This window comes from Lissotriton helveticus, chromosome 9, assembly GCF_964261635.1.
Source record: "Lissotriton helveticus chromosome 9, aLisHel1.1, whole genome shotgun sequence".
Classification (NCBI taxonomy): Eukaryota; Metazoa; Chordata; class Amphibia; order Caudata; family Salamandridae; genus Lissotriton; species Lissotriton helveticus.
The window spans coordinates 1,261,533,202-1,261,548,079 of NC_136070.1; the positions used below are offsets into that span (position 1 = coordinate 1,261,533,202).

Consider the following 14,878-nt stretch of genomic DNA (forward strand, 5'->3'; position numbering starts at 1 on the left):
GCGACTGACGCTGGAATCTGGGGACCACGGTTCGATCCCCGGCTCCGGCGGCAGGTTAGCCCAGCACCATGTGACTCTGGGCAATAGCTCGCTTAATCTTCCCGACGGCCCCCAGCGCCTAGTGACCCTTACGGGTGATTGTGCGCTTTACAAATGTGGACTTAACTTACTTACATATGAATGACCACTGGGTTTTAGTTGAATGGGAGTAAGGGCTCAGAGGAAGTTGGACCAGGCTGCAGAACGGTTAGGGGCGTTTGTCTCCACTTCAACAGGAGGTAGCTGTAGCTCCAGCACATCTGATTACAGCAAAGGAAGCATTCACTTCTGCTGGCAGCTTAAAGTTGGAAATCAGCTCTGTATCAGTGGAAGAGTCAAGCCCAGTGGCCTCCTGTAAATCCATGTATTAAATGCCATCATGCTGGGGTAAATCATGCTGGCAAACTCTGATCAGAATCAGTACTGAGCTGATTGAGCCTCTGAGCAGGGCTCCCTGGTAGTCGAAATGTATTGTCTGAATCAGGTTGTGCGGGAACAAGGTGTACGAGAGGGAGTCCTCGGTTCAAGACTGATTCGGCTCAGGGTCAAACACTGGAGCCCGCAATAGATTCCTATCTGGTACCAGTGATGATGAGTCGGACCATCACAGGCCTTGGAGCTGGAACAGAAGACAGCCCGGGAGTCGATGAGGAATGCGAGGCGTGCCCCACAGACTCAGTGAAAAGAGGATGGATCTGCCTGTGGTATCCTGACTGGAGGCCCCTACAGATCCTTGGGGCCTGAAGGTGTGCAGAGAGAGCCGAAAGAGTGCCAACAATATGTAGTATGACCTCCCTAAAGACCTCAAACAGCAGCAGAGCTGATGGCCCATGGAACTCCGGGCACACTGGGATCAGATGTGAGACTGGCTCCTCAATCGGAGATCAGGAGCAAAACTGAATGGCAGCTAGACGCCCTTGCGACTTCCCTTAAGAGAAAGAGTGGTGGGACTGGCTCCTCAATTGGAGATCGGGAGCAAGACCGAATGGCACCTTGATGCCCTTGCGACTTCCCCTTTAGATAGAGAGTGGTGGGACTGAATCCTCAATCGGAGATCGGGAGCGAGACCGAATGGCACCTTGACGCCCTTGCGACTTCCCCTTTAGATAGAGAGTGGTGGGACTGAATCCTCAATCGGAGATCGGGAGCAAGACCGAATGGCACATAGACGCCCTTGCGACTTCCCCTTTAGATAGAGAGTGGTGGGACTGAATCCTCAATCGGAGATCGGGAGCGAGACCGAATGGCACCTTGACGCCCTTGCGACTTCCCCTTTAGATCGAGAGTGGTGGGACTGGCTCCTCAATCGGAGATCGGGAGCGAGACCGAATGGCACCTAGACGCCCTTGCGACTTCCCCTTTAGATAGAGAGTGGTGGGACTGAATCCTCAATCGGAGATCGGGAGCGAGACCGAATGGCACCTAGACGCCCTTGCGACTTCCCCTTTAGATAGAGAGTGGTGGGACTGAATCCTCAATCGGAGATCGGGAGCGAGACCGAATGGCACCTTGACGCCCTTGCGACTTCCCCTTTAGATAGAGAGTGGTGGGACTGGCTCCTCAATCGGGAGCGAGACCGAATGGCACCTAGACGCCCTTGCGACTTCCCCTTTAGATAGAGAGTGGTGGGACTGGCTCCTCAATCGGAGATCGGGAGCGAGACCGAATGGCACCTAGCGACTTCCCCTTTAGATAGAGAGTGGTGGGACTGAATCCTCAATCGGAATCTGGCATCTGCCTGTTCACCGGAGAGGGAGAGGTGTGGCGCCGCGGCCAGGGCGACTGACGCTGGAATCTGGGACCACGGTTCGATCCCCGGCTCCGGCGGCAGGTTAGCCCAGCACCATGTGACTCTGGGCAATAGCTCGCTTAATCTTCCCGACGGCCCCCAGCGCCTAGTGACCCTTACGGGTGATTGTGCACTTTACAAATGTGGACTTAACTTACTTACTTTACTTACTTACATATGAATGACCACTGGGTTTTAGTTGAATGGGAGTAAGGGCTCAGAGGAAGTTGGACCAGGCTGCAGAACTGTTAGGGGCGTTTGTCTCCACTTCAACAGGAGGTAGCTGTAGCTCCAGCACATCTGATTACAGCAAAGGAAGCACTCACTTCTGCTGGCAGCTTAAAGTTGGAAATCAGCTCTGTATCAGTGGAAGAGTCAAGCCCAGTGGCCTCCTGTAAATCCATGTATTAAATGCCATCATGCTGGGGTAAATCATGCTGGCAAACTCTGATCAGAATCAGTACTGAGCTGATTGAGCCTCTGAGCAGGGCTCCCTGGTAGTCGAAATGTATTGTCTGAATCAGGTTGTGCGGGAACAAGGTGTACGAGAGGGAGTCCTCGGTTCAAGACTGATTCGGCTCAGGGTCAAACACTGGAGCCCGCAATAGATTCCTATCTGGTACCAGTGATGATGAGTCGGACCATCACAGGCCTTGGAGCTGGAACAGAAGACAGCCCGGGAGTCGATGAGGAATGCGAGGCGTGACCCACAGACTCAGTGAAAAGAGGATGGATCTGCCTGTGGTATCCGGACTGGAGGCCCCTACAGATCCTTGGGGCCTGAAGGTGTGCAGAGAGAGCCGAAAGAGTGCCAACAATATGTAGTATGACCACCCTAAAGACCTCAAACAGCAGCAGAGCTGATGGCCCATGGAACTCCGGGGATACTGGGATCAGATGTGAGACTGGCTCCTCAATCGGAGATCAGGAGCAAAACTGAATGGCACCTTGATGCCCTTGCGACTTCCCCTTTAGATAGAGAGTGGTGGGACTGGCTCCTCAATCGGGAGCGAGACCAAATGGCACCTAGACGCCCTTGCGACTTCCCCTTTAGATAGAGAGTGGTGGGACTGGCTCCTCAATCGGGAGCGAGACCAAATGGCACCTTGACGCCCTTGCGACTTCCCCTTTAGATAGAGAGTGGTGGGACTGGCTCCTCAATCGGAGATCGGGAGCGAGACCGAATGGCACCTAGACGCCCTTGCGACTTCCCCTTTAGATAGAGAGTGGTGGGACTGAATCCTCAATCGGGAGCGAGACCGAATGGCACCTTGATGCCCTTGCGACTTCCCCTTTAGATAGAGAGTGGTGGGACTGAATCCTCAATCGGAGATCGGGAGCGAGACCGAATGGCACCTAGACGCCCTTGCGACTTCCCCTTTAGATAGAGAGTGGTGGGACTGAATCCTCAATCGGAGATCGGGAGCGAGACCGAATGGCACCTAGACGCCCTTGCGACTTCCCCTTTAGATAGAGAGTGGTGGGACTGAATCCTCAATCGGAGATCGGGAGCGAGACCGAATGGCACCTAGACGGCCTTGCGACTTCCCCTTTAGATAGAGAGTGGTGGGACTGAATCCTCAAGGTGACCTGAAGGTGTGCAGAGAGAGCCGAAAGAGTGCCAACAATATGTAGTATGACCACCCTAAAGACCTCAAACAGCAGCAGAGCTGATGGCCCATGGAACTCCGGGCACACTGGGATCAGATGTGAGACTGGCTCCTCAATCGGAGATCAGGAGCAAAACTGAATGGCAGCTAGACGCCCTTGCGACTTCCCTTAAGAGAAAGAGTGGTGGGACTGGCTCCTCAATTGGAGATCGGGAGCAAGACCGAATGGCACCTTGATGCCCTTGCGACTTCCCCTTTAGATAGAGAGTGGTGGGACTGGCTCCTCAATCGGAGATCGGGAGTGAGACCGAATGGCACCTTGACGCCCTTGCGACTTCCCCTTTAGATAGAGAGTGGTGGGACTGGCTCCTCAATCGGAGATCGGGAGCGAGACCGAATGGCACATAGACGCCCTTGCGACTTCCTCTTTAGATAGAGAGTGGTGGGACTGAATCCTCAATCGGAGATCGGGAGCGAGACCGAATGGCACCTTGACGCCCTTGCGACTTCCCCTTTAGATAGAGAGTGGTGGGACTGGCTCCTCAATCGGAGATCGGGAGCGAGACCGAATGGCACCTAGCGACTTCCCCTTTAGATAGAGAGTGGTGGGACTGAATCCTCAATCGGAATCTGGCATCTGCCTGTTCACCGGAGAGGGAGAGGTGTGGCGCCGCGGCCAGGGCGACTGACGCTGGAATCTGGGGACCACGGTTCGATCCCCGGCTCCGGCGGCGGGTTAGCCCAGCACCATGTGACTCTGGGCAATAGCTCGCTTAATCTTCCCGACGGCCCCCAGCGCCTAGTGACCCTTACGGGTGATTGTGCGCTTTACAAATGTGGACTTAACTTACTTACTTTACTTACTTACATATGAATGACCACTGGGTTTTAGTTGAATGGGAGTAAGGGCTCAGAGGAAGTTGGACCAGGCTGCAGAACTGTTAGGGGCGTTTGTCTCCACTTCAACAGGAGGTAGCTGTATCTCCAGCACATCTGATTACAGCAAAGGAAGCACTCACTTCTGCTGGCAGCTTAAAGTTGGAAATCAGCTCTGTATCAGTGGAAGAGTCAAGCCCAGTGGCCTCCTGTAAATCCATGTATTAAATGCCATCATGCTGGGGTAAATCATGCTGGCAAACTCTGATCAGAATCAGTACTGAGCTGATTGAGCCTCTGAGCAGGGCTCCCTGGTAGTCGAAATGTATTGTCTGAATCAGGTTGTGCGGGAACAAGGTGTACGAGAGGGAGTCCTCGGTTCAAGACTGATTCGGCTCAGGGTCAAACACTGGAGCCCGCAATAGATTCCTATCTGGTACCAGTGATGATGAGTCGGACCATCACAGGCCTTGGAGCTGGAACAGAAGACAGCCCGGGAGTCGATGAGGAATGCGAGGCGTGCCCCACAGACTCAGTGAAAAGAGGATGGATCTGCCTGTGGTATCCTGACTGGAGGCCCCTACAGATCCTTGGGGCCTGAAGGTGTGCAGAGAGAGCCGAAAGAGTGCCAACAATATGTAGTATGACCTCCCTAAAGACCTCAAACAGCAGCAGAGCTGATGGCCCATGGAACTCCGGGCACACTGGGATCAGATGTGAGACTGGCTCCTCAATCAGAGATCAGGAGCAAAACAATGGCAGCTAGACGCCCTTGCGACTTCCCTTAAGAGAAAGAGTGGTGGGACTGGCTCCTCAATTGGAGATCGGGAGCAAGACCGAATGGCACCTTGATGCCCTTGCGACTTCCCCTTTAGATAGAGAGTGGTGGGACTGGCTCCTCAATCGGAGATCGGGAGTGAGACCGAATGGCACCTTGACGCCCTTGCGACTTCCCCTTTAGATGGAGAGTGGTGGGACTGGCTCCTCAATCGGAGATCGGGAGCAAGACCGAATGGCACCTTGACGCCCTTGCGACTTCTCTTTAGATAAAGAGTGGTGGGACTGGCTCCTCAATCAGATCAGGAGCGTGACCGAATGGCACCTTGACGCTATTGCGACTTCTCTTTAGATAAAGAGTGGTGGGACTGGCTCCTCAATCAGATCAGGAGCGTGACCGAATGGCACCTTGACGCTATTGCGACTTCCCCTTTAGATCGAGAGTGGTGGGATGGGGTTGAATCCCACTTCACCTTCTTAATGTTCCCTCTTTGACTTCAACGTACTGGAGGACTTCAACCCCGAAGACCTGTCGTGGGACCGGTCCCTGGAACAGGTCGGCGCCCATGACTTGGAGCGGAACTTAGCGAGGTCTGTTTCAAGTTCATATTAATCATGCAACTTGAAGTTGTGCCCCGAGTCCAAATAAGAAAGGCACACCTTGTGCACGTCCATCACAGACATTGGTTTATGACAGTCACATCATGGCTTGAACCCTGTAGTTTTAGGGTGGAACACAGTTCCCTTGAAACCAATTTGAAGAATACATAAGCCCAGCAAAAAAACGGAGCGGAGGTCGGTATTGGTATTTGAAGGAGCAGAAAGAAAGGAACTGATGTTGCTGAGCAGGTGTGGTGCTTTAATTCGGCTCAGCTCTGTCACTTCCGGGCCGAGACCAAGAGCACAATTTACAGAACTAACTAAAGACAAAATCCTAAACTTACTACCATTTTGGTATTCACAGAAGGCACTTACTCTTTTCGGTATTCACAGAAGTTAGGACTCCTAACTTTAGGACTCCTCAAGGCCTTCTGTGAATACCGAAAGTTTTAAAGTTTGGATTTTTCTCAGTTTAGGAGTCCTAAAGTTAGGAGTCCTACCTTTACTACTCTTAAACTGAGAAAAATCCTAACTTTAAAACTTCGGTATTCACAGAAGGCATTTAGGAGTCAATGGAGAGCCACACAGCACCACCTAGTGGTATGCAGGCGCACTGCTTTGAAAACTCCTAGATACAGCCTGGAACCTGGGAAATATTCTACACACAAGGAATCTGCGGGTAGAAGTATCCATCAGAAAAACATTTTTGTAGTTCTGCTGTGGATGTGGTTTCTGGTGCTGGGACCATCTCATTACATTTATGTTTTTTACTGTCAACTTACCAAGAAATCACTGGCACATTATATACTTTGCATCTTACCAAATGGAGCGTACGATTCTGTGTCAATAGTTCTCTGCCAAACCTTAAATCTTCATGTCTACTTATTTAACACGAGGAAAGGACTGCATGCTAGCTTTTTTTATTTTTACTTTCAAGACTTCCTTCCCCCAAATTATTCTCCAATGGGAAACTAGTGAGGCACTGCTTTTTAAACTGTTAAGTTAAACCTACATTCTGTTAAAATAGGGCATGCTTCAAGGTCAGTGGCCTCTCCACATTGCGCTTTAAATCTTTGAGGCCTATTACTTCCCTGACCCATCTCACCTCTTTTTACTTAATAGCAGAGTCCTACCTCTAATAGCTCATTTACTTCCTTCAAATGGCCAAGGATAAACACGGCTTGGCAACTGAACTTTTGATTTGGCGGCTGCTTCCATTCCAAATATTGAAGCGTTCTTTGATCTCTAAGCTTATCTCACTTATGTTTGGGCCATCGACACCCAAACACTGTCTGCACCACTCGCTTTCACATATCATTTCCTTCTGCTACTTTGAGGTACATTCTGGAAGAGTCATTCAGCAGACTGAAGCGCATGACAGAACGTAGTCTAAAGCTTCAATTAAAACACGTTTACGTTTATTTTTCTAAGCCAAAACATCTACACATACAGATAAACCTCTTTTGTTGGATTTTGCCATTTCCCTCCGTGAGCTGTGCATCTGCATTCTTTTCATGCTAACATAACTATCAATGCCTGCTCCTCTGATAGGATATGCTGAAACGACCAAACCGTAGCACCTGATTCAATTCAGACTTGATCAGTCAATCAATCAGGTGTTTGTTAAGCAAGACTACTCACCCGTAAGGGTCTCAAGGCGCTGGGGCGGGGGGTTCACAGGTTACAGTCCATCAAGGAGGGGTCTGTCGAAGAGCCAGGTTTTGAGGTTTCTTGTGAAGATGGGGAGCGATGTTGTCTGTCTGAGGTGGAGCGGAAGGTCGTTCCAGGCTTTGGCCGCGAGGAAGGAGAAGGAGCGGCCTACCGATCTGGTCTTTCTGGTGCGGGGGACCACAGCGTAGGAGAGCTGGGCTGATCGTATGGTCCTTTGGGGTGCGTGGAATTTGAGTCCACTGTTCAGGTATGCTGGTCCAGTGTCGTGGAGGGCCATGTGGACAAGGGTGAGCATCTTGAAGGTGACTCTAGCTTCGATGGGGAGCCAGTGGAGTGTGCACAGGTGCTGGGAGATGTTGCAGTGTCTTGGCAGGTTGAGGACCAGTCTTGCGGCGGCGTTCTGGATGTTCTGTAGCTCGCGGGTGAGGATGCTGCTGGTTTTTAGATTGTGAAAGTGCACCGAGGCCTAATAACCAGACCTCAGTGCCCTAACCCTAAAGAATATGTCAAAGGCAGTTCCCAATTGGAAATGCCCAACTATCAGGTAAGTCCCTAGTACTTGGTACCCTGGTTTCCAGGGTATGTAAGTGAAAGGGTATCACAGGACTTGCAGAACTGGTTGTGCCACCCTGGAGGTGCCCCAAGTAAAACGCGTCCTGCAGTCCGCCACATTCCAGACTGGCAGAGCAGTCGTACGCTGCTAGCCCGACTATGCCTTTGAAAGCAATGGCAAAACCACCACCTCCCCTGGACATCGGTATAAGTCACCCCTTTGGCAGGCCTATTGAGTCCTAAAGCAGGGTGCAACATATGACACGGGCAGGACACGTATTTTACATGTCCTGACATTAAAGACGCAAAACCAAAGGTTTTACTCTAGAAAGAATTGGTACCAATTGGTGAGTACAGGATTACACGCTGATCCCTCAGCTGAGCGAACTCTTGGCTGTCTTCGAGGCTGCACCATCGAAGACTGCACCTGCTGGCTAGTAAAGAAAGGGACTGTGCCTGCCACATCCTGCTCAAGGAGATGATGTCTCCAGAGCACAGTCAAGCCGAGAAACTCCAAGGGCTAGCTGTCTGTTCTGCTGTTCAATAGCACAGGGACACAACAGGTGAAGAAACCTGCCGGGGCAAGTTGGTAGCCCAAAGTATCCAGAATGCTATCACCGTCAACCAAGCAGGACCAAGGACCAAGTTTGCTGAGCCCAGGAGTGCTATCGGAGAGCTTCTGAGACTTTCAGAAGGAGAGTTACTGAACCAGGAAGGATTGTCCTGTGACCACAACATCAGGCGACAAGTAGTATAATGGCGACTGGACTTCGGCCAGACCAGAGTGGACCTGGTGGGAAGTCGACCCGTCGATCAGGACCCCTACACCATCTTTGTGGACCGAGAAGTACCCGCTCCCCTTGCGAATAGCTTCCTGCCAGAGTTGGTTGCTCCAAGTACTACTACCTGACCGCATTGACACTTAGAAAAGTTTAAGTAAAACTTGTCAAGTGTCCAAATCATTGACTTTGCCAAGGCTTGTTCACAGTTGAGCGAAAAAGCTGCAATTTATTATTTGTTGTAAAAACCATATCTCCGGAACCCTACGAATGGATCTTTTTCATTGTAATGTCTGAATTCTTGTAAAAATACAGGTATTTTTTATAAACTGGTGATGGATTTCTCGAGTGTTGTGTCGATTTCTTCTTCAATTGTTTTCGTGCTGTTTAAATGTTTTACACGTGTTCCTCTGTGTAAGCCTTTGCTGCTCAGTGCCACAGCTACTCAGGGTTCGACAAACTAAACCTAAGGGTCCTGAAGGGGTTGATAAGTACATTACAAGGTGAGGGTGTACAATCACAACATATAATACACCCCATTTCCCCACATGGCACTGGATGGTAGGCGATGTGGGATTTCGGGTCTGTGACCAACTTCTTTAGAAGAGGAGGGACCGCGGCATGTTTAAAGGAGATCGCTGGGATTTTTCCATATCGAAGACCATGTTCGACACATTTTGTGACACCCAGGGTGAGAGCGGGTTGACAGAGTATGATGACCCTGGCGTCACTTTTAGAAATATGACGCTGCTTCTTGGTTGAAAGAAAATTCAGTAAGGGCTGAAAAAACGACCTGCAGGTCAGAAAAGCTTTGAAGACTGAATGCTTTAAGTTGGCAGTCTGCTGGAACATGCGAGGTTACAATGCAGCGATATCGTGAGATCAGAACGTTCCAATACCGCTCTCAGCGGCTTTTAACACTTTGGACCACCTTATCTTCCGTCACCAACTGCAGGATATAGGGGAGGAATTTGAGACCATCCATACAGCGGCGTTGGTAACATGAGTGCCATTTATATCATGTTAATGCTCTGTTGACATGTCCCCAAAAACGACACTCTTCTTGCCCCAATGAAGATGTTTAAGATGTGGGATTGCAGCAAGACCATAACCGCTTTTCTACTCCTCAACGTCACTTGATTGTTGCTCTCAGAACATTAACGAGCGAAAATTTACTGAAACTGAATGGTAGTAATAAATTCTGGAATTATTTTTTTTTGTTTTGTTTTTTTAACAGAAATTTCCATAGTAAATCTTATGTATGAAGCATGAATTCTCAATGTGGATTTAGTCTTGATTATATCTTTCACTGCCAAATGAATGATGTCATGAAATTAATTTTTCAGCTGAAGGTCTGTTTTGGATAATTGCCACTCATCCTTGATGGATAGAACTTCTGTAGCAGCTTGGGTAAAGCAAGATTACATTAGGGCTGTGGAGCTCAAAAAGCAGGATTCAAATAGAGAATTTTGTTTTCAGCAAGAATTGAGAAGGCGCAGATTATTATTAAACCGGAGTCCAGTGTTAAAACTCTTCATCCGATCCCAGCTCAAAGTGTTTTTTTTTTTTTAAAGGCTAGAAATAAGGTTTTGTTTGCATTGTGGTTCAGAAACAAGATTACACAAATGCAGCCAACATGGAAAACCTGTTGTCTGTTCTTGCATTGTAACTACAGGTGCAGTCAAAGAGAAGCTTGGTAGCGCCTTTGGGTTAGTTCTCTCACATTGCAGGAACCTTAATTCAGAACATAACAGTAGATTCAGGATGCGTTGCCTTTGCTGGTTTCTTGGACCTAATCTGACTACAATTATTAATTATGAATGGAAAGTTCAGGTCAGAGCATGAGGGCTCCCAAGAAAGCATGACATCAGCACACCTTACCCAGCCACTCCACCATGTCCCTGATGGCCGTAAAGTACTTCTCCTCCTCCTTCTCGGGGTTTGTGTCGTCGTACCGCAGGAAGCAGATACCATTGTTCGCCTGCCAGAAAGGTGCACAGTTAGTTAGACCCGAGCAGTTCAGAATGACCTGCCTTCCTCCTTGCCCTTCGGAGTCCAAATTAAATTTGTCCTAAGCAGTACTCCTGCTTCCAATATCTTTATTCCGCTTGAAGGACTAGCATCATGCCTCTGAAACCATATCAATGGAAACCTACTACATAAAGCATCACAACGACTGTCAATAATAACAAAGGTTCTTTGTACTGGGAGTTTGTGGTTTCTTAGGAGATAAGCCACACATGAAAAGAATATCACAAGAGGATGTTCTGTTTCTTGTCATGGAACAATATTTGGATTCTCGGACACTTGACCATAAGGTGTTTGGTCACTTTCACATTTTAATAAATGCACTCAAACAATATTCTCCATACATCTGTTACACAACAAATTTAATAGTCCCAACATTTAGGTTGAAGGAGACTAACTAAACTCCGTCCATCACCACCTTTGGTTTTTCTTTGGCCGCCATAAGTGTGGCAGGGTATGCTCAGACGAGAGTCCCTTGCTCACTTTGCCACTGGATTCAAGCAAGCCGGGCTGAAGACGGCTGAAATGCCAGAAACCGGTCCTCGGAAGCTTGTTTCCAGTCCAGGGAGGACCTGGCTTGGCAGTTCGGGCTGGACTGTTCCCATGAGGCACAGGGTAAGACTGATTTGCATATAGCCATGTCTGAACTGGGGTGGCAGTGTCTGCTAAAGAACGGTGATGGATCAAACCCAGATCTTTTGACTGGGGGTGAGGGTTTGTATTGTCAACTCTCCGTCCATCACCACCTTTGGTTTTTCACTGTAACTAAAATCAATATTAGGTCTATCGGTTCAGAGGATAGTCTCTGCTGGGGTGTGATACTGGTTACAGACTGAATCATATTGAATCCATGGATTATTAGTTTGGATGGCCGGTTTAAATATTAACCAATAAAGCTTTCAAACAAAACTTTGTCCTGAACACCCACTCCCAAAAAGAAAGGACACAAAACAGCTTTACAGAATCTGTCTCCAATAACCTTCATGAAACAACACAAAATTACTATCCTGCAAAACATTGAAACATGGGCTTCTTTTGTTAGAACTGTGGCCTCTTTCAGCTCCTTTTAAAGCCTCTTCTGCAATATTATCACCCCCCCCCCCCACACTTTTTCTAAGCTTTGATGGCAGCCATCCTCCAGGTCTTGATTGTTGCTCTCCGTCATGTTATTATACGCAAGAGGCAATACTCCCAAAGATTGTATTGTAAAGCGCTCCCATGCCCTCTGGCCGAGTAGCTGCTATCAGAAACACTACGCTGCACTGTTCAGGGCGCACTAAAACATCATTCAATGTAATAATTATTTGACATTCAGGTCTAGGGAGTAAATGAATTTCCTCCACAAAACTTTACAAGACTTCTAGTGGTCTTACCCACCTTGGCATACCCGAAATTGAAGTTGATGGCCTTGGCATGGCCAATGTGCAAAATCCCATTTGGCTCCGGAGGAAATCGCGTTCTCACCTGGGAAACAAGAGCAAAAATTAGTCAAGGATTAAAAATTCTTCTTCTGAAATCTCCGCAACACTAGCAGCCTAGCACAACATGAGCCATGTAGGTCACGGATAACTAGGTAATGCCACATTCAGACTTTTGTGAGTTTTGATTGATCAGCACATCATAGTGTGACACAGGCAGGCTGACAATACTTCTAGCACAGAATCTAAAGTGGGTCTGTGGTGCAGGTTGGCATGTCCTATGTACCTCTGATCTTAATTAATGAGGACTGCACAATATCTTGCATCATTAGAATCCTCATCACCACCGAAAGAAGTGGGGCAATTTAAATACTGGCACACCGGTGTTGCTGTTTACGTCTGAGATCTGCTCAAAGACATATGACACACTCAGTGCTGTACAGAGGCACTACAGGCATGCATTTTCTCTCCCAAATGTGTCTCTTGCCCACCGACACACAACAGTACACCTCACTACTCCCTCCTAAAACTCTGAAACTCATGCAGTGATTGGTATGTTTGCCTGCCCAGCTTGACATAATTTAGTAAAAGTGTGGTAAACAGTCAAGTTCTATTCGACAGTAAATTAGCCACCAGGTCCCATCTCTCCCAACTGTACTTCAACTTCAAAGACTGGTTCTGCCCTAAGTGGGCAGACTCTCCCAGGCGAATCACAGAGTATCTGATGTTGTACATGTTGGACCCAAACTCCTGTGGTTCTACTTCTAATTTACTTGAAAATAGTTTGGTATTGAGGCATGGATATGAACTCAAAGCCTGTGCGAGAGGTGAAATAGCACAGAAGTATAAGGACCACTGCACTTTGGAAGTCTTGCGGCTTTGCTCTTGCATTCCTTCTTGTCTCTGCAACCATGGAGAGGTAGCCACAGAGGGGTTTTAGAAATGCGTTTCAAGATTCAACAGACTAAAGTGAACAGACCGACAAAATATTCTGGGCATTATCCATACCGGTTACATTGCCTAACCGCTGTGCCATAACATCAGTAGATCTCTTTTGTCTGCACTAATTAAGGAAAACATTACTTACCTGAAACACTTTGCACAGCGCGTGAATCTACAGCACTACAAGCTGAAACTGACACCATCTAGTGCTGTGATCAGATAATTAAAAAATGCTTTTGTTCGAAGAAAGTGTCTTGGTTTCAAAGGGACGCATGGTATTTGAAAAACACATCTGTGTATTGGAACCTGAATTATAAATAGTAAAGTGAAAGTACTGAGAGAAACCATTCAAACATATCCCACTCCACTTTCATCCATGAAGTACAGAGGGTCCATGTGAATCTATAGAACTACAACCTGCAAACCGAGTGCTACAGGTAAGTAACATTTTCCCTTGACGGCATCTTTAGATGTAGGCTGCATGCTCTGCGTAGATTTAAAAGTAGTACTGAAGCTCCTAATACAGTGGCCTACAAGCAGAAGTGGATAATGAGCGGAACAGAGTTTTATGTACAGTTCGACCAACTAATGCCTCGTCTGCCATTAGGGTCCACAAAGAAGTCCTTTGTAAAAGATATGGAGAGCTTTACAAATATCTCTTAATGGAATATTCCCTAGAAATGCCATTAAGGCTTCCAATTTCTGGAGTGTTGACCGCGCCCGAGGTGTGTCACTAAGGTAGGTTTGGCTTTGGAATAACACATTTGAATACTTCAGACAATTTATCTTGCCAGGCCAGCTTTGAAGACAGGCCTATCAAGATGTGCTTGTGCAAAGGCAACAAACATTGGTTGAGGTTTCCTAATGGACAGAGCACGAGCAACATGATAGCTATTTGGCCATCTAATGAGCGGAGAACAGTTTTTGCTAAAATTTTGGATCAGGAACAAACAAAATTAAGTATGAACTGGCTGAAATGAAATAGCAACACATTAGGCAAGAATTGTGTGTGTGCGCAGTACAACCGTGCCTCTCTGTACACACAAACAATTTCTCAAGTGATGAAGTCTGAAGTTTGTTCACCCCTTCAATGGAAGGTAATCGCTACCAGCAAGACAACCTTTGAAGAAATTGTAGCAGACGAGTGTAGAGGCTCAAAAGGTGTCCCATGAGTCCAGTGGGGGCAATGTTACGGTCGAAAAAGGGGATGGGAGGCAGTCTTCAGGGATGAACTTATTAAGCGCGTCCATGAAAAGCTTTAATGACCGCATGTACATTGGTGTTCTCCATTTAGCAGATACGCAGCTACTGCTGTCAAGCGTACTCTTAAAGAAGTGTAGGTTACCCAGATTTTTGTAGCTTTATCAGATAATGTTCTGTATAGTACCTTGAAAATGTTTCCATGACTTGCGAGAGTAGTAGCCTTTTTAACTTCCATTACAATTTGCAAGCATTGCTTTGGCCTCTTGATGTACCCAAATTCTAAGACACCCCTCCCACCCACGCCCAGGCCAAATTACAAGATTGAGTGACTTAAGTTTTGAATACATTAAGCTGCCTGAAGCAGATTGAGCATTTCCTGAAGGATGGACGGCCATCTTGCAGATGGATCTCTCTAGTAGCATGGCTACCAAGCACTTGATGTGGCAATCAGAATCAGCAATCTTTGGTGCCTGGTGCATTTTCCGTACTACACAAGGACTGAGTGGCAGTGTGGATAATACGCTATGGGCATTTCCAAGGGTCAGTGGCATATCCGCAGGCACCTGGGGGCAAATATTGGGCATATTGTGTTAT

The 14,878-nt window shown here is 47.8% G+C and overlaps 1 protein-coding gene and 1 non-coding gene across 2 annotated transcripts in view; both read right to left on the reverse strand.

Moving 5' to 3' along the window:
- Window positions 1-14,878, reverse strand: part of QARS1 (glutaminyl-tRNA synthetase 1) — a 284,740-nt gene that overhangs the window by 129,368 nt on the left and 140,494 nt on the right. The window contains exons 10-11 of the mRNA XM_078661809.1: window positions 12,099-12,185; window positions 10,575-10,674 (exon numbers count right to left, since the gene is read on the reverse strand). Of these exons, the coding sequence (XP_078517935.1) occupies window positions 10,575-10,674; window positions 12,099-12,185 (187 nt within the window). The remainder of the gene's footprint in view (window positions 1-10,574; window positions 10,675-12,098; window positions 12,186-14,878) is intronic.
- LOC144783551 (small nucleolar RNA SNORA14) lies at window positions 12,953-13,087 on the reverse strand. The gene has a single exon (XR_013601507.1). It is a non-coding gene; the product is annotated as a small nucleolar RNA SNORA14 (small nucleolar RNA).